The following is a 25511-nucleotide window of genomic DNA, read 5'->3' as shown; positions in this document are numbered from 1 at the left end:
CTGACGTCATGAGGTTCACGTTCGTGTTCACACAGAACCTTTCAAAAAGGTTCGCGTTCACACGAACCTGAACCTTTCAGAGGTTCACACCATCCCTACTGAGGAGCTCAAATGAACAACCGCACGCAGAATACTAGTAGGGCAGGCATCAAACTTACTCCCAACCGCTCAAATATAGACATGAAACCCGACCATCGTACACTGCCTACTAGATCTAGAGGGTAAATGCGGGGTTGTGCCGAAAGAGAACAAATTCATTTTCTCTTTCGGTTCTTTTTGAAAGAAAATCTCTCGCGCGTACGACCTTTACCATGTGAAACTTAACCAGACTCAGCGTAGTACAATATAGCAATGTAGATTGTGTATGCACTGAAAGCGAAACTCGACGCTCAGGAACGTTACTGTGCACGGGGGCCCTCTTTCGACAATTGTTCATTGGAATGTGTTGTCCCGAATAGATTTGTCCTAATTACACTATCGGGCTAACTTTATTTCGTTTTCGATTAAGAATATATATATAACGGCATCCTCTGCCCCTCGAGAGCAGACCAAGAGTTCGATGACGATGAAATGGTTGAAATATTAAGCTTCGATAGAGGGTTTGAGAATGGAGTCCGGGAATGAAGGATGGTCAGGTCGCTATGAGCAAATTGAACAAGCTAGAACTGGGTTGTAATGACCCGAGTCAGATATGAGTCACAATTGTTTCGTGCATCCACTTGAAACGAGTCAAATTCTCGAATATGGGAACTGACTCACCGCCTCCAGTGCTTTTCTGAATTGACTCGGCACGTACTTGAGTCATTGCTCATAACTGGAACAATTCGTGTGACTCGAGACATTCTGTATACGACTTCATTCAAAAGGGCACCGCACTATAATTATGATGTGGTCTCAAAGAAGGGAAGAATGTTTTATCCACAGCCATTTTCTTCAGAAATTCGCCGTAAAGGAACTGCAGCTAAACGAAAATTCTCACTATCTTCATTCCACGCCAGTTGACTGCAAAAATTCTGTGGTTGCGCAAAGTCGAGTCAACTTTTTCGTATGACTTGACTAGATTCGAGTCACCTTGCAAAAATGACTTGACTTGAGACTTTCAGAAATGTGGATTGACTCGTGACTCAGAGCAAAATTTACGAGTCAATCTCAAGTCATGAAGTAATCGGTGTCGACTATGAATCGCTGTATCTTGTGTATGTTCGGATTGTTCACGATAGCGTCCATTGTTGACTGCCAACGAAATGATCATAGCTTACAGTTAACATTGTAGTGAGTAGTATCAGGGCCGTAACTGCCGCATTCCAAACCCCCAAATTGGGGAAGCGAGCTCGAAGGGGGCCCAAAAGTATTAGTGATGACCTTTTTTTAGTCAGCACTATAAAGTTTACGTAAAAAGTGGGTAATGCGGGAGTCAAATCAAAGTCATGACCTTTTTTTAGTCAACAAACGAAAATTTCGAGTAAATATATCAAAATCTGCTGTTTTCAATTTCGGTCTACTAACTTTGATGTTTTGGTAAAAGTCCCCTTCTTAATGGGGACCCAAGACCGACGTTTTGGGACGGACCTGACGAAGTGCTGTTTCGGTCCCGAGTAGTATATATTCTAATAGCAATGTATCTCTGATGCTGAGACTGCCATGTGCAGAAGTTGCGCAGGGGTCAGCTTTACCAACCATCTTTTATGATTTAAATCGACCGAATATAGTTTATGATTTTATCTTATACTCATCAACAGGAACAGGCTTAAATTATATTTCGTGGATGTTTAGAGGGATGGTGTATTCGCTGTATTGCATCATCAATTTGTTCCTACTTCTTTAGTTTCGTATTCGATCCTCCATTTTAGGTAATAATTACAGACTTTTGAGCTACACTGTTACTTACGTATTTCCTCAGCAGTTCTATGTATGCGTGAGCGATACAACGCCTTTTTGAAGGTATAGCAAACTTTTTTTCGTTATAACGATTCATAATTTGAATCAGAATGAATGACGAATCAATCTGTGCTTTAAACAGCTAGCAAAATGTAATGACTTTGAATCATCTATAATATACTTCGAAAATTCAAATTTTACCTATATTGTGACTTGACTTGACTCGAGAAAAAAAGCGCAATGACTTGAGATGACTTGTGACTCGAATGTAGCGACTTGATCCCAAAACTGATACAAATGTACAATCGCCATAGTGGTTGAGGTTTCGTTGTACTCTAGCGGTACTGTGCTGTGCCCGCTGATCTGATGGCAATGGATGTAGATCATACAAATTGTATGATTCACTCACTTTGATAATGATACAGCAGCACAGACACTCATTACAACTTGCAATATATACATCATACAAATGCATCTGTATAATCAGTAATTACCATACTGGTCGAGGTTCGGATGCACGCCACTGGTACTGTGTGCTGTGCCTTCAGATCTGATGGGGAATTAATGCAGATGCGTAGACTACGCATCATATGCTTACCACGTACTACCTAAAGAAATTATGTGACTAGATTCACTAGATGATGGAGGTCGCGTCGAGAAACTTGGTTGAGAAAATGCAAATGATGATATATCATGCACATGCCAGCAATTTTTCAACGGGTTTAGCACCGAGGACTCGCATCCGCACCACCATATAATGTCTTACTAAACTGGCATGGAATGGGGATAGTTGGAATTTTCGTTCAGCTGCTGTTCCTTCACTGCGTGTTTATGAAGAATGTGGCTGCGGCCAAGATTTTTCTCCGTGTTTTATCTGTAATTTCAGACCACATCGTGTTTAGAGTGCATTGCCCCTTCAAGTCGTATATTTCGATAGCCCTATATTCGGATAGGCCTGTCTCATATATTCATACTTTATTACACACGTTTTTGGATGACAATTCAGGTTTCTGGAATATTAACGCATTCCGGAGGCACTTGAGAACGACTTTAGTCCAACGTCATGTGGTTTGTAAATATCAACTTACTAATTTGTAATGTATAACAACAACATTCGTTTTCTCGGAAACCATGCCTGAAAATGGTAAGCCCGGCCTCACAAACTAATCGCAGTGGCAGCATGATTTCGGAAGACATGCAGTCAGCATGCAAACGATATGGATCCCTTGATGGCAAACCGCGGCCGGTTAGCGTTGCTATTTCTACAATTAGCAATGTTAATATTTGCAGATGACTCTGAACCTAGTGACTTGATTACAACCCTGAAGTGGACGAATACGAAATCTTCATCCATAGGATTCGAATATAAGCAGTCGATTAAACATCATATTTTTCATCTTCAGCTCGGTTATCAATTAAATCCTGTTTTAGACTATATTTAGTCAAGTCTGATCCAGACGAATATCAATATAAAAAAAGAAAAAATGTGCTGCGGAATCTGCGAGTCAATCTTGAAGGTAAAATTATTCCGTAATATTTAGGCTACTAGCGGATGAAAAGAGATAATTGTGAAATATCGGAATTCACACCTACGGCACGACTCTTAGGCTACATGCCATATAGTCCCAGGCAAGATTGATTGCATTCGCAAACAAAACATGTTTTAAACAAACTTTCGATGTAGCGTTCATCTCACAATCTTACCGAATGCGATTTTCTCGCAGTGTCTCAAGTCAATCTTCTGCTGTGGCTGTAAGACTGCGTGCTGCTGCGTACCGTGCGGGTCGACAGCTGTCGAAACTGTGGACTGCTGTTGTTTCGGCTGTTGCTGATTACGCAGGACCAATGGAAATGTATATAACTTCTTCAACAAAGATTTCTTCACTCACATATTCCTTCTTAACTCCATTGGGATGACTTGATCATATACCATGTTATCAGGATAAATCCCGAACATTGTGTGCTCCCTACATTGTGTGTATTCCGTTGAAAAATATGTACCGTATTTCATGTTCCTTTACTTTATATACATTGTTGATTCGTCCATGTTTAGGCAATAAATGATAATCCTCTTGGTCTTTCGCAATGATTTAATATCAGTGTGATCCCAGTTCAGGCCATGTGCTATGCATTCATTTATGTGGGGCGTTATTTTGATTTCTCGTGGTTTCGCGAGATATACGATCGAGAATTAAACATGGTGCCGCGGATTTCTACGATCACTTTTTCAGGAACACTCTTCACTTAAAACCAAAATAGGCTATGTCAAGGGTCGGCAACCTACGGCCCGCCAAGCGAAATCGTCCTGCCCGCGACATCATAATTAGTTATCACAAGAATATGGCCCGCCGTTTCATAATGAGTTTCAATCTGCTGTGCAGCACTGCTTGGAAAGAATGCGGCATTGCTACGATATAAGTAGCCTACACGGTATTATTCTATTGTTACGCCATAAAACGAAGGTGGTTGAAGTATAGAAGATGGAGATTGTCTGTAGAGTAGACTACATCAGTAGGCTACTTATCAATCGGGTGTATCTCGCAACCGAAGGTGTACCATACTTTTTAAAGGGTTTACCACTCTGATGGGGTGTGACAATAAAGGTGTCCTTCCTCTGCTTGCTGGAATCAATCAATCAATCATTCGTTGAGTTATATTTTTCATCTGAACAAGTCATACACAATGTGCAATGCGATAAGACACAATGCGATGTCATGAACAGATAGGAGGATGTCGAACGACACGCAGTTGCGATCCTATAATTCTAACATCCACCTCGGCCTAGAGTGCCCGATGTCGCAGTTCTTTTCGATGTTGATCTTGTTGAAGCCGCGGCCCTTTCTACTAGTTCTTTCCATACCCAGTGAGTGCTTTCTTTCTTCTCTCGGGTCTTTTTCTGGGCTTTTTTGTCGTCATAAGAACGACGAGGGTGGGGGAAGAGGAGCCCAGATAAACCTCCGACGGGAATCGAGCCGGGCCGCCAGATTGGTAGGCGCTTATCGTCACCACTATACGCTATGCCCCCAGCCAAAATCGCTTGGAACATCTCAGACGCAATGACAAAATCTCAAAACATATACTGTTTAATTATAGATAACTAGCCTCCGTAGGTTAGTTATTTATAGTTGAATTCACCAGAAGGCATTGTGCGCCAAGACAACAAACCTGAATAGTGTTTTGGCCACAATGATGAAAACTGTTTATATGAATCACAAACTGAATCACCAACATTTACGCCAGATAATATTAGAAGCAGAGAATTAATATGGCGATGTCCTGTATATCTGCTATGTTGGCGCATTAAGTCGGAGCAGCTATGCTTGCACGAGTGTACGAACCGAGAAATGAAATAGCAACTCTCGTCGAAAATATAAATATCGCCGACTCATAATCTTGAAATCGAAAATGGTTATCTAATCTTGCTTTCTTTGTACATTTAACGTCACATCTGAACAAATTGAATTTGCAACTTCGGGGGAAAACAGCTGAATACATGAGATGTCGAGGCGCATTCGAAACAAATCTGCGACCCTGCGAACGTCAACAATACAAAGAAATTATGCTCACGTTCTTATACTGGAGGAGAGAAAACCTACATTTGTAACTGTGATACGAAATTTAATTACTGAATATTCACCCACTTTTCTTAAGTTCCTCCTCTACAAATTAAATTCCGACTATTCAGTACTCCGTTTAATGTGGACGCCAATACCATTTCCTGAAAATTTCAAATGGGCCGTTTTGAAATGCGATGCAGTTGAATTGAATGACAAATTTCATACAAAGAGCATATCGCTGCATGACTTTACAAAGAGTACCTTCTTGAAATTGGTCTTTATCCCAGCTTGACCAACAATGCAAAAGAAATTGCATCGATATTTGGTAGCACGTACGCATGTAGACAGTAGTTTTCAACAATGAAATTCACGAAGAGCAATCTAAGATCACTATTTCGGTCGCCCAATTAAAATATGGTCAGATTCTTGCTTCATCTGACTTGTTACCAGAAGTTGGAAAACTTTCACAAAGCAAGCTGCGTCAATTGTCACATTTATTCTGCGTTGTTGAAGTGTAAATAAATGCGTTTGGTTAATGGTATGATTGAGATTGCAGCAATGTAGGATAATATACCGAAGTGAGCATAAAATATAGTATTATGAAAAATTCCGGCCCGTGAAAAAGTTGTACACTCGAAATTTGGCCCGTGAATACCAAAAGGTTGCCGACCCCTGCGCTATGTGCTGGTCACAGAATGTTACAGTGCTGATTCCTAAAGTGCTCGCCAGCGCCCCTTTGTGGGCGTTAGAAACCTCCAAGGGTACACGAGCTACAAATTGGGCGATTCCGGTTCGCTGAGAGACAAGGGTGGTTCGAGATAGAATGGGCGATATGGCCATAGAAAACCGTTCGGGGAAATCTGTAAATTAATGGCTCTATATGTGCACTAAAGACAGATCCATAAATATGAGGTCAGGGCGTACTAGGCTCATACATTCGGAAATCGCCACCAACGCTCTATACAGATGTTTATTGTTATACATCAATGAGTTTTCGAACCAATCAAATAATATCAATGAAAAGCCTTATTATCCAGCAACATTTATTGATCGCAATCGGGCGGATTTGGTTGTTATGATACAATAAACGTATCAAATTACGCTAAATCTCGCATTCCTTGCAAGATTTTTATATTAGACAGCGATGAATTCTCTACATCAATTTCGCTGACGCCAATAATTGATTCGTTAATTAACATTCGCTGACTACCTACATGTAGAGTATTTCGTTCTTGTCATTGTTAACTCCTAAAACAAATATAGCTACTAGCTGGCACATGTTGGCCCATCAACAAAAAATGATATCATTCTGCCATTATCAAAGTTGGTGACGGATACAAATGTGGCATTTTTCCAGATATCGACATCTGCATTAAATTATATCTAGCGTGACTGTTGTAGGCCTACATATCTTCGTACTCACCCAACCTGATCAGATATTTCCCAGTTATAGTGTAATAGACTCATTGACTCGTCTGAATCCGGACAGTGAATTTTAACCTTGATCAGATTTACCTCATCACTAAGAAGAGATAAATGCGGCTCATTATATCTCGGGGATAGGTCTGTCAACAAGGCCGTAACTACCGCACCCAAAACCTCCAATTGCGGGATCCGATAATATTTCTTTAATCAACATGAATCATATAGAATATTTTTCTAGAGATCTTGTCAACTTGAAAATCACAGACATATAAAGTTTCGGCCAGCATGCGACTCCATGCAGTTGGTGCCGAAGGGATCGGCGGCAGGAAAACCGTGGCCGAAAATGACGCCGCGCGTTGGCCGAAACCTTTGATATATACCTATGTCCATTTTACAATTATCCATTGTTAATTGCATGCCTCAAATCTTCGAATATACCATCTCCATCCGTTCTACCTGTTAATCTGATCACGTTGGCTGGATCAAAAATAAAAAGTAATATATGCAATTACCGATATTATTGATTAAGTGCTGTTTCGGTCCTATGACTCCAATCCGTCCCGTCAGAGATATCGCGGTCAGAACGTCATACCCAAGATAAGGGAAAGACAGTGCCACACAGGGAATCCACAAAAAATATTAAATTACGGCAGATGATTGTGACTTCTTCACAATCTGCTGTTCCCTTTCAGAAACCAGTTTAGAAATGCGAGGTTTCGGCCTCGAAAGTGCCTCGCAAAGAGCTGTGGAGTCGGTAAGTTTTAACATCGACTTCAACTCCGACTCTACACATTTTCAATATACCGACTCCGACTCCTGAGTCTTCAAACGTACCGACTCCGACTCCGACTCCGACTGCAACAGTATTACCAATTTACTTCGATAATTATATGCGACAGTGACGATTAAATGACTATCATATATCCATTGAACATATGCAAACATATGATTAACGATGGCATGCAAAATTGTGTCATTGTGGCACAGCTCGAATTATTCACTATGCAATTAACATGAAAGAATGCCTTTCTAAATATTCTTCTTTTTTCATATTTTATAAGTTTCTATATCATGGACTCTCTAACATTCTAATATATATGAATCATTCAAACATGACATATATCCAATCCTGTATAATAAAAATGTAGATAAAACAATCGAAGTGTAGATCTTGTGTATGAGTCAGCAACTAATACAGAGATGTAACTTACTAATATTCTCATTACACACTATACTGATTACAAGCGCGCACACTCTCACTACTAATTTACATTGGTCATTATAACGAAATTTAGGAAGTGGCCAAATAGCATATGTCTAGTCTACATGCACTAGTCAAGTATTCAAGGACTAGGACTTGCAGTCTTTCTTAATCATTTGTTCGACCCAAGCAACTAAGTTACACCACAAATATTTTTAATTATGTCAAGTGGGAAGCAGCGTTTGGTTATATTTACATCAATATTACAATTTTCCAAAACCAGACGATGTATTTACTCTCTCACAGTATCATGGTATAATTCCAAAAATTGCATCAATTTGTGACTGCACCGCGAATATGCATATTGCGATTTTCTTCTTCTATGCAACTGAATTGTAAGTTGCAAATAATGTCCAATTTTATCTATATCAGGGGTGGCCAACCTTTTCGACCAAAGGGTCACATGAGATTTACGAACCATTGAGCGGGCATGCAACTGGAATGTTGATGACCTTTTTTTAGTCGCCCGATAGGAGCGTACTGAATTAGGTACCATTCAAAACAATACTTATATTACTATGCTTTGAAATTGATAACAATTATGTCATGAAAACTCCGTGTGTAACGGTGCAGTGTGAAGCCATGCCCTGATCGCGCCAAGCGCGAAATTGTTTTAAAGGCATTGAATGAATTCTACCAATAAATATTTTAGTCACATATATTGGGGGTCGCCTCTGTATACCACTGGGCTCATTTGGCAAGGACAGGATTGTTCGGCGTTTAGTCATAGCAATATTGACGGTATCGGTGAACATGTCTCTATCATTGTGTGCAAATGTTTCGTCGTCGACGATCTCGCTGCGAGCGCACAATCGAAGTCGCATGCTAGACGACATGTTATCTCCTAATTGCGAATATAGTTCGACTCAATTCTGTAAATTACGCGTAAATGTAATTATATGTAAGGGGCTCCAATACTAAATGCAAGAAATGGAGTGACGATAAATAATGCGAAGTGCTGACAAAAATATCAAGTCAAATAGATCTGCTACAACATATTCTACTTTATGGTCACATTCGAAGATCTGCCATAAATTTACTGGCCCCTGGTTACGCCAATGCGTCGGAACTGATGTTTTAGTCATCATCAAATTTCGCGGTCTGGCTAATCAAATTTGGTTGGCCTTGCAATTTTACCTGATGTTATAACTAATTTCGAGAATTACCTCGCAGGCGACACAAAACCTCGCGGCCCACGGGTTGGATACCCCTGATATGTATCGATATTAATAAAAGGGATTGATGGTACAAAAAATCCTATTGAAAATCCTTTGAAAGCAATTGTTTTCATGATAAAGAAGTTGGAGTCGGATTCAGAGTCAGGGTCATTTTCACAAACTTCGACTCCGACTCCAGTCAGTATTTTTCCACGACTCCAAGTCCGACTCCGACCCAAGCCACTATCGTTTTCACGACTCCGACTCCGACTCAATCAAGCGACAATTAGCCAAACTCCGACTCCACAGCCCTGCTCGCAACAGCGTGATCCAAATTGCTGAATTACAAATGACCGTACTATGCACATTGGATATGAAATCGGCATTTCAAAATGACGAGGTTTCGATTTCCAACCTCCCCCTACGAGCGCGACTGCACAGTACACATAATGTATCGCAATTCTATGTTATTCGCGAAAAGAGGAAATCATGCGATCCCGGCTCCGCACGCATCTAATTCGAGCGCATTTGATTACGACGAGTCAGAGGCTTCTCAGATTCATTGACCTCGAGTCCCCTTGACGGGTGTTTGCGAATTGCAAATATCGATTACTTGCACTTTGCACTTCGACCGCATTGCTAATCGACAAGTCAAAGTGCGCGTCTCCATTTGAACCTGGCTGTACTTACGTTAGGTATTTATAATGTCCCTATTGCAGACCCCGAAGTAAAGTGCCAAATGTATTACAATTGCTGAAACATTTGCTCTGTTTAATGAAATGTGAAATATGTGAGACTAAGTATTTTTATTTGATTCTTTTCCAGTCGTGTGAAGAAGTATATGTTACGCTTTTGCGGGGTGCCAAGTTATTGCATCTAGCAGAGTGACCTATGAGTCTCGTTTAGGCACTGAGACATACGGCTTTAGTCCCCATCAGTTTGCGAGTCCGACATAGTGCATAGTCTGCAAGCGACGGATCCTTAACAATATGCTCGGCGATCATGGATGTGGGCTTGGGTCAGATTTGGGTTTGCGATTGTTCAAGGTTAGATTTGGAAAAATACATGAATATTCTATCGATTTTCAATTTTCTTGCGACGTCTGAATGAAATGAGTAATGCTTGGATATATATTTTTAATCTTGAACATTATTTTATCTGAATGTACCAATGTCGGTCGTCTATAATACACAAACTGTCGTTCACGCGCAAAGTCTTGGCATGCATTTCAAAGATGCATATATCATGCGGCTTCGGTTGGTGGTTAGACGCAGTTGGGAATTCCGATGGACATCCACTTGAATAGCAAATATTTAACAAGGCGTATCACTAATATTGATTAACTCTTCAATGAACATTACATTATTTCGATGGTCGAGTTTAAAGACTCAATACTGGTGGCACCTCTAAGCTAAAGTCTCTTATGTGCCATGTATTCTGCTAATCGAAATTATTGCAATTTTAGAAGTCGTCTTCATATACCGATAGTCAGGGCTAAATACATAAAAAATAAACTAAACTGAAAAATGTATGTTTTAAACCAGGTTATTCTTTAAAACATCGGTGTTTAAAACTCCATTGCCATTTTAAACACAACCCGACAAATGCACACTGCATTGCACAGTCAGGTTTCATCGCAATTGTCATAAAGTCCAACACACTCTGAACCATTTGCAAAAGTTGAGCTGTATTGAGTCAATCCCCTGTCCTTCCTTTTCTTCATACCTCATATACGTCCACGTCTTTTCTCTACAGGCTTGTAGCGTAAGGGTTACCCAGACTAGTGCAGGTTCAGAACCACTGATTTAAACAGCGCATGCGTCATGTTACGATGTGTTAATTTTTCCCCTATCCTCAACGCGCACCATTCCACGATCCGTATGCTTACTGGTGCCCAAATCTATGCGAACGTGACATCATTTTCCATTCTCGTCATATTCGTATGATGCGCTTTGGTCAAAGATAAGCTTGATTTAGAGCCGAAGTAAGCTATACGAGATGTATACGAAGGACATCTTTTAGGTTATTTGTGGTTTGTAATCCGCGTCGTAGTTTACACCGTATCGAATTTCTATAGGTATGCTAACAACTGTGATTCCCCTTCGACGAGGGTAATAAAATCTACTACAGCGGTTACTTGAATTCGTTGATCTTGAATAACCCTAATTGAATGTATTTATAGCAAACATCTACCTTTATGTACTTTGTACTCATTATGTCATTTACTTTTATCTTATGAGTACAATGTTATTTACTGATTCAATGGGCGTACTTGGATCTGGAATTGGGAGTTTGTTTAACGTCACGCATATAAATGAGTTTTCTAAATGATTACTATTGATGTTGTCACTATCAAGTATAGGCCAGGATTTGGTAGAAATGGCCTTCGTTAACGAGCCTATTCATTCGCTACTCAACTTCATCAAACGCTGAACATCAACTGACATATCCTGCGTTGCCGTGGTTGATTTGATACTGAGTCCGTAGTAGTTATCATTGTACCTCGCAAGTCAGTTTCATTTGCATAATAATATATTCAAGAAATCAACGCGTCTCATTATAATTATAACGTTGAGTTAACTCTTACGGTATTACATTATGCTCATAGCACTCGAATTATTGCTATATATGCCTATTTAAGCTTTTATGCAATGCACGAACATGTCAACAGCCATGTGCGACAAAACTTGCTATTAGTGGTAAAGATATCTCGAAATCAGTCAAACGTTTTACTCCTGCTCTATGCCACTTCGCAGTTCGCAATCGTCCATTCGTCAACAATTGCATGTGAAATACCCATGCCACAGGAAAATTTATAATTGATAAATAATATATTCATTGGGACTTGAGGATTCCAGTTCTTTTTGAATCACGTTATCAATAATGTCTATCTGCTGTTACGCCGAATGCTCAAGGTCATAAAATACGTGGTTCGTCTCAAGTAGAATCGGTGTCATCGCTATCAGCTGTTTTAAAAGCTGATTTTTAAGTCATAAATAGAGTCTGTACGATATGGTGCTATATAGATTGTAAGTGCCTCCTGGGTGCGAGGCTTTACAAAGTAAGACATAGGCACAAACACTGCGATGCATTGTCCTGAATTCTAAGTGACATATATAAAATAATCTTAAAGGTATAACTATATACGGGTGCGAATTTGGAAAACTTAATATATCACGCTACAACCTCAGAAGATACTTCATTTTCAAAACAAATATTACCTTCTGACGTAATGTTATAACATTATACGTGTAGAAGTTCACTCATCGCTTTTAATATGCCTTTGCGGCCTACAAACCCCGCCGATGATTCGCTGAAATCGGAAAGCCATACATTTACTGCAAAATCAAACTATTTTGTGAACAGATGTATTAACTATACGGCACTGATTATTCGTTGAAACGAATAGCCCTGATGGTAGGATAGGTTTCCATAAAAAATTATATACCAAAGTTCAAACTCCAACTTAACAATATCAGTTGCGCGGTGTTGGATATCAATACCGCGAGTATGGCACGATATGAAATTATTTAATAATCATTTAGCACAAGATAACTCACTATATAGTATACACTCACCAGGAATGCACAAAATATGAAATAAGCGCAGTGACGAGCGCCAACGCTATCACTATTCGAAGGACAGTCTGCTTCAAAACCGTATTGCGGTACCCACAATCATAATCATACTGTCCTGACGCCACCTTATCTACGATTTCAGTTTTTACGTTTTCGCGAGGAAACGGCTGACTTGGTATGTCGACGCCCAAAAACTTGCACAGCGGTCCCCACCCTTCCTTGGCGTTGAAGACGAGAAGATTCTCTTTTGGACATGCGGTTTCCACGTACATGTTGTGTTGACGATACCGTGTTCTAGAGAGGATCAATTAGTTCTCGTTGCACTCTGAGTTATTAAGTATTCTTTTCATCTTCATATTAGGTGGTTCGCCTTTTACGCCATTCATGGAATGTTCTGATTCTATCCTTGGCAAGGGTTGGAAATTTTTACAATTCGATTAACTTAGTACCTGACCCACTTACTGTTAACCCATGAAATCATGTAAGATTGAAGTAGTACGAAGCTTCGAAAATGGAATAACCGTCTCAGAGTCGAATTATATTCAGAAAAACACAGTGGAATTGCTCATGTATATAACAATACAGCGGTTTCTACTACATGTTCCCTGCGTCAATAGGGGTCTGACAGTAATTGCATTTGAAGTGTAGAATTTGATAATTTGAATTTAGCTTTCTGGTCTGTGGGAGATGTAAATATTATCTAGATTCCAGTGCAGTCGCACCATCGAAAACATTTCGTTAAAAAGAGGAGAATAATAATTTTAAAAATAACAGATACTGTATACATATTTCGTGATGATGATGCAAGGGTTGTACCAATATGTGCTTATGACGAAATCGTGCGTATGGTGATGCGAATTTATTAAAATCAACATGTTACATAATTTTACCCATGGTAATGTAATTTAGTATCTCAAACTGTAAAATTAACAGGGCAACCTATCTAAAAGCAAAACCCTCATATTTGAGTGCTATACCTTAATAACGCTTCTGTCTCGGCTCCCCAGGTATAAACGGATCCAAGGCAAGCAGGAATAAAAGAAGCCATGTACTTCAGAAACTCACGATGCAATGGCCCCAAGAGAAGGTTCAGGACCGGGTACATAAGAACGCCTTGACTGAAACGTGAAGAATAATGTATTTGTGTAAATCTCGGGTCTTATCGAAACAATACAGTCTCAACAAGCGATATATAGATATAACAGTTGAAATATTTTGAATATCATCAGCGCCATTTTAGATATATTAAAAAACTGTGAATGGACACGGTTGTTGCCTTTCGATATTTAGAGTGTCGACATCAGTGGTCATTTCACAGCAGACCGATATTCCTATTGATTATTCCCGAGCTGCCGACTTATATAGCGCGGTACACTTTCGTACTATAGGTATTTGTAAGACACCACTAATACGGTTCAGATGGCGATGTGAAGCCTAGATTGAGCTTTATCATTTAGGGATTCTGGAATCGACCCGGAGTCGAAACCGCGACAAATTGGTATTGCTGCAATGAAAGATATAGGCTACGTATATTCTATTCGCCATCACTGGTAATAGGCGATACGGGACATTTCAACGAACTATGCCAAGCGAAATTTTACGGCTGCCCTCTCCCTTACTACTATAAAGGCAGATTCTACTAATGGATTTATATACTTACTTCATGTTTGACATATGTTTAAAATGATACTTGATGCTTTTGTACCATTCATCCTCCGACGACCTCACCATTAGAATTACCTGTAAAGTAGAACACCGTTGATTATGTGCCATCATATATAACGTGTAGGCAATAAAAAGCGAACTGCACAAGCGCAATGATATTGACACACTCAATGATGTATAGCAACTCACGTGCCTATTACACCACGACGCGATGACATCTATTTGCGTGAATTTCCCGACGGTAAGCTTGTGATGTGGACTTAATGTTAAACGACTATTTTTCCAATGAGTAATGTGTAAATTGCAATAGCGAGGGCTCAGAATAGGTAATTGGGGGCTCGCAAATCAAGTATTGATTGTACCACTCGGATCTTCGGTGAGAATGAGCATACAGATTTATCGACCTCGTAAGCACAGAAGTGAAGTAGCATGTTGCAACATTCACCTGCTATGTTTAAACTTGCCGCTTGTTCGCAAAGGCAACCGTCTATAGCATTGGTAAACAACTTTATTTTTCTTGAACTACGACCTACTTGGGAATCGACCAGTATAGATCGTGATATACTTATTGTACACCCAATTTTTATTGTTGTCTGTTACAGTGAGTGTTATGGTATGTCCTTTCAGTGACCAAATCTGGACCAAACAGTTGTATTTTGAACAGACTCTTAAAAACGGAACGGTCTGTTGAGGTCTGTCCCAATTCACTTGTATAGAAATGTTTTTATCGATATTATCGACGACTCGCTTTAATACAATCGTACGTTGTTGTATTAGTATTCATGGTGTTTTCGAGAACTATGGTTATTTAAAACAGGCCGTGGTATTTTTATTATGATCCTCGAGCTGCCGACTTGTAGAACGGTTTATTTTCAGTATTGGCTCGATTCAGGGATCCGGTCCTGGACCTCTATTTGATTTGGATGCCGTTTTTAGGATGTCAGATCGGTGTCAGAGTGAAAACCTTTTACGCACTACTAAATCAAATGTCAATAGGTGATGACATCTTTAAATAGCAGCTTTCACATAATGATCCAGATGTCAAAAGATGAAGTTATTGCCTACCAACGTCTCACCATAGTGTGCAATCAGATTAATCTATTTACCTATTTATTTTGAGGAAGGAAAATAGTGACGCATATCTCCACTGGATCTTGTGCGAAGTATTTCGAAATAGTAGGATAAATTAACAGAAGTTTCAGAGTAAACTATATATTCATGTAGTAGAGCAGTGTCGTGGTGCAATGTTCAACTTTGCAATTACGAACGATTTTGAATGATTGACTACAAGTGCTGCGGCATCAAGCCAATGCTCTCTAAGGCGCTACACTACAAAGCAATAGATACATGATACATTATAACTGTGATGAGACGAAGCAGTCATAATCGAGAAATATGCGAATGTATCTGACCTTTAACTTAAAATGGCAGATTAATATAACTTGATCTCGATCAGTGACCTTACAGACAAGGGTGCTGGCTTCCTGATTCATTATAGAAAATGGCGTAGCCCTGACTTGTTTACCGTACGTACGACATTTTGAACCACACTGCCCATTGTTATCAACGTATATTCAACTCGAAGACTTTTTGTGTGTCCTTAGTCAAAAAGTAAGAGAACAATAATAACCATGTAAACAGAAATCATATGAAACCCAATTCACCAAAGTATGACGTCACAAATAATGTAGACAATGTCAGCAGTTCTAGTAACTAATAACTATGTGGTAGTCATATAACAGAAAAATTAGCGTGAGTATCAATTACATGATGCACGAAAAAACGTTGGACCGAAACATAAATATACTGTTATGCCACCGGCCGTTATGCCTGCGTCGTGTGTCCTTGCGTGAAAATGCCCAGCGCTGAAATGCCGGTTCATATAACAGGGTTACAATACGTCCTCTTTTAAGAGGATTTGTCCTCTTTTTTGACTTTTTTAAAAGTGTCCTCGGAGAACGCCCAAATGTCCTCTTTTTTTGAGATTTTGTCCTTTTTTTGAGAATTTTGGTTAAATAAAGGGCCAAATCCTATGATATAGAGTAAATTAGCACTGAAGTAACGCTCCGGCTGCGATTTCGGGAGCTGGGCGGAAAGTTGACCCTTTTTTAGCCAACCGACCACCAAGTGGGAAAAATGTACCATTTTTCAGGATTTTCCTCCGGTATTGCAAGTCCTCTTTTCAGATTTCCAAAATATGCTAACCCTATCATATAATAGTCGCGCTCTCGCAGGCTGCACACTGCACAGTGCACATGCACACGATTAGACTAAACTAAAGCATCCAAACGGTTTCAAGCGATATTCGGTTGTCATCCTTTCATGATTGCTAATACGGCTGAACTAATTTCTGTACATTATGCATATTTCTTTAAATATTTTTGGGGTGCTCCCACGCTATATTCGAAAAAGTCAGGTTCTAGTAAATCGCGCCAAGAGAGCGGACAATTTTTTCAAGATTAATAATAATCTGCCCCAAAAGACTGTATTTCATGTTGATTTACGAAATAATTTTGGGTCAGTGTCAGTATCCGTTTATTAATATTATCACCACAACACAACACCACAAAACTGCGATACAATGAAAAGAGAGAATGCATGGTGGCGAAGCGACTCGGAGTAGCCTTTGAAATCAGACACCCACCTGGGCCTAGGCGATGTAAAGAAGAGGCAGGCACGCATTGCACACCGAATGAAAAGTAACGCTGAGAATATAAAAGGCTAACAAAATGGGTCGCCCATGAGCTTTGTACATTTTTAAAACTTCCGTTTCACTTTTTGCAAAACCGTGGTTATAATAAGTCACGTGCGTCAAATCATTTGGCGTGCCATGAAAATCATCTCGCGCGCCACAAATGGCACGCGTGTCGGGGGTTGCCGACCCATGCAGTATATTTTAAGATTAAAACATTTCAATAATATATTATATACTGTCATGTTGTTGTAGTTGTTTATTGAAAAATAATTTGGCGCTTATCACCTGCTGGTTATTTGCTTCACGGTCAATAATGGCGTATGAATTATTACCATGTGACTAACCACTGATTGATATGATCAGGGTGGCATGTTCGTCAACTCCATTCTGTAGTTTTTACCTTGGCATCTGGAAAGGCGTCGAGTATTTGTTCCCATAGCGAGCATGCGGGAAAATCAGTAACTGCGTCGACATCCGATAACGTTTCGATGTAATCTTCTTTCGTGGCAGTGTTGTCCAACACCTGTAGTAACAGATGTCGGGATTCGTGCAGAAACGTCATATCACCATCACCCCTACAAAACCGCGCACGCAGAAGACATCACCCGACTCCTGTGTCACTGGGGTAACGCCAGCAAGATGGCATCAAAAAATACCAATGACATTGAATTAATGCACTTGATGAAAAGTCTACATTATGTTGAAACGCCACTTTACCAACAGAAAACCATGTCGGTACGGTATAAAACTAACAAAATTGTGAAGAACTTAGTCATCATCGCATAACCCAATTCACCCTGTAACAGTGGTTCTTATTCTTAACCTTTACTATGCTGGGGAACACTTACGATAATCTGCAAGCCTTCGCGACACCCCAAATTTTCGCCAAGTATTAAAAACAAAAGTCTAGCGCAATACACATCTAACTGCATATGTGATACAGTAACTGTAGATTACTGGTGCACAAAATGGACTGTGCAATGTGCAAAAACAGACTGTTAAAAAAACAAAACCATTAAAAAAACTTCGCAATTCGTACTACACCGTTTGTTCGAAGTCGATGGCCGTAGCGCGCTATTTCACTGCGCTGCAATTGTCGGATTGTTAAGCCAATATAATAATCGATTCGGAAGATTAAAATGCCCCTCCCCTTCACTGTGCTGTCATTGTACGTAACGATATTACTTGGCGATTTTTAGGGCGTTCCGGTTCACCGACATTATGAATTTTTGTGTTTCCGGAATCAATGTCACAATAGCATTCGATTGATACTAGTTATTCTAAATTCGAACATGTATATGGTAAATTGCACTATAACAGTACGGTGTGGAGTGAAAATAACTTTTTTTAATCGAAAATAGGGGGTTCTTATATCCCGACCTATGACCTAAAACTCCAAGTAAAATTGATATTATGGGATTGCCCCCAATTTTCTAGCCGGCAACCCCCCAATTTCTGCGTGCGAGGGGGTAAAATTGTTATAGTAGAACAGATGTAGCTTGGCTTATCTTCACCTCGTATCTCCTTTCGCGCTATTTTTATGAACAATAAATATAGAAATTGCGTAATTTGGTTGAATAAATATGTTCAGAATTAGTCATTCGTCGTCAGTACCAAATCGTCAGACGCCGCCACAATTTTCTCTTATTATCGACGGCACGTCTCTGGTTAAACGGCACTTTCTAGTACAAAATCCTACACCCATTGTAAACGGGTGAATTATTCAAGTACGCCACTTCTTCGGTAAATATATTCGATGGTTATGTTGTCGGGTTTTGCATCGTGTAGGCTACCACCTAGTGGTGTAGCAGCCACTTTTCGCTTATGTCTAATCGCCATGGGCGGCGCAGGCTGCAAGGAGGCGGGAAAATGTGAGGTGATGACCGTTTTTTAGTCAACGCTACAGAAGTATTGAATCACAACAAGGTTTCCAGTAAATATAATTGAAAAGCTTGAAACTGTTACAAAATTTGGGCGGCATTTTCAACGAAAGCTAGGAGCGGCAGCACGTGTTCATACGCCACTGGTACCACCACGTGAAGTCGCAAAAAGGTGACACAACTAAATCGGACCCTACACTCCTGGGATAGATCTGCATCGTAAGCCCCGGATTGGGGTATCTGGCTAGTTTTCAGTCATTAAAATGGGCATGAAATCAGCATATTGTAGCTGTAGCAGAACGTGACGATAAACTGATTTTCACCTTCGACTTCCACGCATACATTTACAGTGTGCGAGTACCACCGAAGTCTCTTAGTCTCGGAAACCTTACAGTACGCTATCCATTATGACTCACAAATGCTCCTATGATCAACTTACCTTATACCACAGCTTCCTGTCGTAAATAAACTGCTCGAAAACGTCGTGCACGTTATAGCCCAACATCCGCAAAGCCTGCGCCATCGTCTTAGTCCCAGTCTTGGGAATGCCGGCGCATATCACCTTCATTTCGTACCGGAATAAGCAGTCGACTCTTACACACTCGCCGGGTCAGACGCGAACACCACACAGCGCGCTGTAAAATGGACGTAGAATGATTATGGCCGGCCATAGTTGTTCGTATTAATTTGACGCACAGTCTGTGTAAATATTCTCTTATGCGAGTGTTGACCATGTACTGGGATTGGTATTTGGACGGAATACTTCCCTTCCAAGGTATAGCGAAGGAATTAATGGTGAATATAAAGATATATACATAGATATCAACACTTCGTCTTTCATGAGTATGGAATAATGAACTTCTTGCAGTATTGCTCAGTCGTGCCTGTATGGCGTTTCATAACACAAGATTTCATTCTGCGCATGTTACGCCGATTGCATGACTGATATGTAGTTACTATTATACGTACACGTACACTACAGTGACTGCGCGGAGTGTATTCGTAGTTATAAAACCTGGCGATATTTTCCGAACGCGCTAGCTCGTGTTTGACTGTATACCACCGATTGGACAGTAATCCGAGGCAGAACATGGACTTTCATCTTTGGTCAAGCATATGGAAATCGAGCAAATAAAAATCACTCACCCGAGACGAAATTTACCACGTTTTCGATAGCAGTTGCCATTTCAAACAAACATCTAACAATGGAAACAATCAGCGCGGTACACGTTAGAATCAACCGCAAATAGTCAGCATGAGCTACATATGTCGTATTCGCCCCGCTGTCGGCTCTACGCATGACGTAATCCAAGTTGTGACATCACTTGCTCGATTGCGGGGAGGGTTAATTGTATAATACGTTAACCCCGCCAGAAGGTATTCGATATTGCTGTATCGAACTTCGACCTTGACCACAAAAGCTGTAGGGCCAGGGGACTCAAACTCTGTTTTACGCGGGCCACATCAGTATAATGCCTGTTATTTCAGGGCCGAATATATTACAGATGTGACTTTGATGTAACGTGTAAAAGGAATATGACAGGAACTGTATTCCTATGAATTGAGCCACCGCATGATTATGATATAATTAAGGTAAGAAGGAGTCGATTTGACTTGGAAAAAGTTATAGACGGCAATAAGAATCGAATACGTCGTTGAAATGAGGCCTGCACTGGGAGATATAGCATGAAAGGCAGAGTATGTTTCAACGCTGGCAGGGTGCGGGAGTCGGTGTCTCAAATAGCCTACTCAAACTGGCAATCTCAAAAACACAGACCAGTAATAATTGGGTAGTAACAGCGTGGATTTCGAATTGAAAATATGCTATATGGGTAACCATACGTCCTCTTTTGTCAATAAATTAAAAGTGTCCTCGGAGGATGCCTGAATGTCCTCTTTTTGGAGAATGCGTCCTCTTTTTACAGCCAAAGTATTAAAATGCCATTGAAAACTCGACCTCGACACAGCGTGCGACAGAGTTTCGTAGAAAAACGGGCAAAACGGAGGTCGAGTCGAAGTGATGACCTTTTGTTAGTCAACACAGGTACTATTGATCGAAAACTTTTATAATTAACCATCTTCTTTTCCGGTATTTCAGCTTTCAAAGTTTTTGAAAAGTTTCCTCTTTTTTGGATCTCAAAATATGGTAACCCTAGTGCAGACATACTTTAGGGCGCTCTGGGAGCTGACGAGATACCGTTTCGTAGTCTACTTGTCGAGAACAATATTTCGTAGTGTCACTGTATGCGTGGCGTGGGGAGACAAGAGGCAACAAATATTTCATAATAACGGTTAATTGTATCGCTTTCTCTTATTGGTTGGTAAAAACGGGGATCCCCTGCATATAATCGATTGATGTAACTCCCGTGCTTAGGTTACGAATTTCCGATTTATTGGCTGGATATTTCGATACCGACTAGCCCAGTGGTTCTTAACCTTGCCCCCAGCGCCCCCCAGGGGGCGCTGGCGATTTTAAAAGGGGCGGAAACGATCAGGGGGCGATATGGGGGGCGCTGGGCTCAGGGGGGCGGTGTGGGGGGCGCTGGAGAAAAATGGCTTCGCAGTAGATGATGTGGTGACAGGACATATCCTTAATGAGTATTCAGAGCAAATTACCACCGAAAACTTCGTTATATATAGCCTTCAAAATACATATAGGTTTAGTTGTCCATGGGCGCCTAAATGACTGGCATCGAATGTTCCTGTCTTGGCAATCCGAACCCCAGAAGACGAATTCCATCTGGCAGGGAAAAATATATGCCAGTGAAGAAATACCAATTTGAAATCGTGTGCGTCTTTTAGTTTAGTACGATTGGGCGAGAGGGATATTCCTGTTGGGCGATATCCCTGTTGGGCGATTCTATATTTTTTGATATTGCAGACAGGAGGTCACTAAATAACATCATGCAACGAAGTCATACCAACGGGTTCGCCCGCCCGAATATGTTTAATTGTTAGTTACGGGCCCTACAGTTTCCAAGACACCTCACAATGTTCGCTTTAAGTTTTGATGAGTCTGCGCACACTCAACAACTCACTGCGCTGACCCTTGGACAACAGTGCGTAACGACTAAAAAAAGGTCATAACTTCGGATTTGTTGTGCGCAACGTAGATTTTTCGTGCGCAGAGACCGTGTCAGCACTGTGCACGTGCGCAGCTTGGAGGAAACATTGCACCTCACTCAGCTCTACCGGCCAATCTGGTAACGTGAGCAGAGAGGACGAGAAATTGATAGCAATATGCAATCCCAGATCTTACTGACCGATTTTATCTTGAATTATCGAAAGTTTTCGCGCTTCGCACTAGCTCGCTAAACAGTACAGCTGATTCCGTGGCAAAACGAACAACGTGATGTGAGGCGGTCGATTTATCACCCTATGGGAGCCTAAGACCCAAGTTTTTTCGGGGACCTGACGAAGTGACGTTTCGTTCCTGCCAACGGGTATGCGTCGGAAGATGTATAATTATTAGGGTTGTCCATAATTTGGAAAATCTCAAAATTTATGCGTATCCATGACTCATTCTATAGATTATAGTTAAGAAACGTCAATGAACCTGCAATAAGCTCACGGGAAAGTCGTTAACATTTGTCTAAATGCGTTTGAAAGTAGCTGCCTTAGAGTGGGCGTGTCAGCGACCATAGTACGGCAAGCAGACTAGTAATCACGAAATCACGGCGTTTGATTGGCTAATCTGCTACGCTTCAATGATCACGACATTGGCGGCTCGTTGATCAGCTGGTCAAGGAATCGGCTAACGGCGGTGATTCTGTAAGCGCATTGTAGGTTGGTCCGCCAATCATGATTTAGGATTAATTCAGAACATGTTGAGTAACGAAACACATGATGAACAAAGAACAGCTGTTTCACAATATCTTTAAATACATGACATGATGGCGTATTGTGAAGATAACCGTTGTAGCCTGTATGCCTTGATTTCATTGATGGAAAGCACAAAAACAAGCGGAAAAATATTGCAAAGGCGCTTATACAAGTGGCAAACGAATTTCTAGTTTCAGAGGGGATGTACCATCATTGAATACAAATAGAAAGCTTGACATTGACACTACTTTGTCTGATCTTATTAGGCTGTTGTCGTGGTATATAATTGAAGTCTTGAATGCTGTAAGGGCTGGATGAATCTGTCATTTATACTTGGCCCTTGTCAGATTATTGCAGCATAATGAATCATACCCGCAAGTGCTGTCAAAGTCCTCAATGATGCCACGAAAAGAGGTCTAAAGATAAGCACAGACTATGCTGGTAGGACCAGCAAAAAGACAGTTTGCTTGCATTGCTTAGCATGCCCTTAATGAATCTTAGATCATTACAGGCTGCATCACGACTAATGCTTGAATCAAACCAGACATGGACATAAAAATGATGTATTGAAGCGGTGTGGTATTTACAGTCTTCTTCAGAAATCCAATATAAGCTACCAGGTCGGCCCACATATCTTCTGAGCATACAGGATTGTGTCCAGAATCCATATCACATGGTATGCTACACTAGTTTGGCGATGTCTAATATACCTTACCTGCACCCAGAAAAACAGGACCACTTGATGTAATCTCAAGCATATCAGATATGTAGGCTATTTCTGGTATCTATACTTACTTCTATAAGTTCACAATCATTCGCTGTTTCACCTCTGTCATGCCTGCAATAGGTTATTGTTGCACTAAAGCTATCGCCTATCGGTATCTAGTTTTAACACTAAAACATTCAATGACCAGATGTCTTATTTAATTATTAAATCACCAACGTACAATGCGCTTTCAGAATCATTGCCGTTAGCGAACTTCTTGAACTAGTATAAGCACATAATCAGCAAGCCGCTGTGGTCGTGACCATTCAAGCATAGCTAATTAACCAATCAAGAGACTTGATTTCGTGATTACTAGTCTTCTCGCCGTTCTATGGTCGATAACACGCCCACTCTACGGCGGCTATTTTCAAACGCATTTAGACAAATGTTAAAGACTTTCCTATGAGGTTATTGCAGGTTCATTGATGTTTTTTATCAATAATCTACAGAATGAGACATGGATACGCATCTTTTTTGAGATTTTCCAAATTATGGACAACCCTAATAATTATTATTGAGGGGTACTACCTTTTCAATCACTCATCACTCAGCGTTAATTACCGGTTAATCTGTTTATGTGAGCTGGGAGAGGATAAAAATTGATTTCAATATACATGCAATTCCCGATCATATTGACCAATTCAATCATTAATTAGTGAAATTTTTCGCGCTTCGCACCCAATGTAGATACATAGTATCAGCAAGTAGCGGACAGCCGAATGGGGGTCTGGGGGTGAAGTCCCCCGGAAGTTTGGTCTATCACTCGATGGGGGCCCAGGACCAACGTTTTTTGTTTGGGGGGGCTGACGAAGTGCTGTTACGGCCCTGGTAACGAATAATTGTACCTACGGGCACATCCGAATATGTTTAATTACGTGCCCTTTATTTTCCTATACAACAGCTCACTCAGCGCTATTGGTAAATCTGATTACGTGGGCTGAGCGACTTATATATGTAATTACCACCTATTCATTCATGAATTATAGAAAATTTTGGTACCTAGGGCGACCAGACCACACAAACTTTGCTGACCAGTGAAATCACGCTATGGGGTTCGTGGGGGCGAAGCCCTCAGAAATTTGGTTTATCACGCTATGGGTGCGCAAGGCAATCGTTTTTAGGGGGTTTGACGAAGTGCTGTTACGGCCCTCCCTCTTACTCATTATATTTATTACATTCCTTAGAATATGAAGTTGGGGGGGCGCTAGAGCACGATAATTTTTGAAAGGGGGCGCTGGAGGAAAAAAGGTTAAGAACCACTGGACTAGCCTGTGATATAATGGAAAATAGGGATTGGTTCACATCACATTCTTGATCATTTATTTTCAAATCAGCGAAGCGTTCGTCCGCCACTTCAAATTGCATGGTGAGCAGCGAGTTTGGCACCCCTTGCCTTAGACGAGGGGAATGTGGCCCCCGCTATGTCATCGGGCAACGAATCATAAGCAGCTATGAAATTTAAGCAGGAAACATCTAAAGCTAAACCCAAAGCACATTTGAGTCAGCTATATAAATTATGGATTAAAGTGTTTGCGAACAACTGCCTTACAATACAACTAACTGTACATCCGACGTAAGAACTGCATACTGAAACTGATACACTAATCAATTACCTTAGTAGACCTCCAGAGGGAAAACGGCGCAACAGCGTAAGTTGAGAACGGACCACAACATTGAGACTTCTGTAGTGTTGTTGCAAGCGACGCAACCGCGCGAAACTTAAAATATTGATCTGAACATCGTCTGACCTTGTTCGAAAATAGCCTCAGGTAACATGCTTTGTTTAGACTAGCAATAGTTCAATGTTCGCCGTGATATTTGCAGCAC

At 40.6% G+C, this 25511-nt stretch overlaps 2 protein-coding genes and 1 long non-coding RNA gene across 4 annotated transcripts in view; 1 reads left to right on the top strand and 2 right to left on the bottom strand.

Annotated features, from left to right (window-relative positions):
• The window catches only part of LOC145439700 (uncharacterized), a 215890-nt gene that overhangs the window by 52064 nt on the left and 138315 nt on the right, over positions 1-25511 (bottom strand). The window lies entirely within an intron of this gene.
• LOC145438964 (uncharacterized) lies at positions 514-3953 on the top strand. Its single transcript, XR_013915059.1, has 2 exons — positions 514-3395; positions 3603-3953. It is a non-coding gene; the product is annotated as an uncharacterized LOC145438964 (long non-coding RNA).
• LOC145438963 (uncharacterized) lies at positions 11793-25449 on the bottom strand. Of its 2 annotated transcripts, none has more exons than XM_080316370.1 (6): positions 25298-25449; positions 19536-19731; positions 17617-17739; positions 14517-14596; positions 13834-13974; positions 11793-13150 (listed from the first exon to the last, which is right to left on the bottom strand). In XM_080316370.1, exons 2-6 carry the CDS (start codon positions 19662-19664, stop codon positions 12853-12855), a joined length of 771 nt encoding a protein of 256 aa, XP_080172496.1. In that variant the 5' UTR covers positions 19665-19731; positions 25298-25449; the 3' UTR covers positions 11793-12852. The 2 variants fall into 2 exon arrangements, with proteins under 2 accessions (XP_080172496.1, XP_080172497.1); XM_080316371.1 differs by lacking the exon at positions 25298-25449 and adding an exon at positions 20243-21510.

This window comes from Botryllus schlosseri, chromosome 5 (genome assembly GCF_051294905.1).
Source record: "Botryllus schlosseri isolate E-star chromosome 5, Bs_hap1, whole genome shotgun sequence".
Lineage (NCBI taxonomy): Eukaryota > Metazoa > Chordata > Ascidiacea > Stolidobranchia > Styelidae > Botryllus > Botryllus schlosseri.
This window is presented reverse-complemented; position numbering and strand designations above follow the sequence as displayed.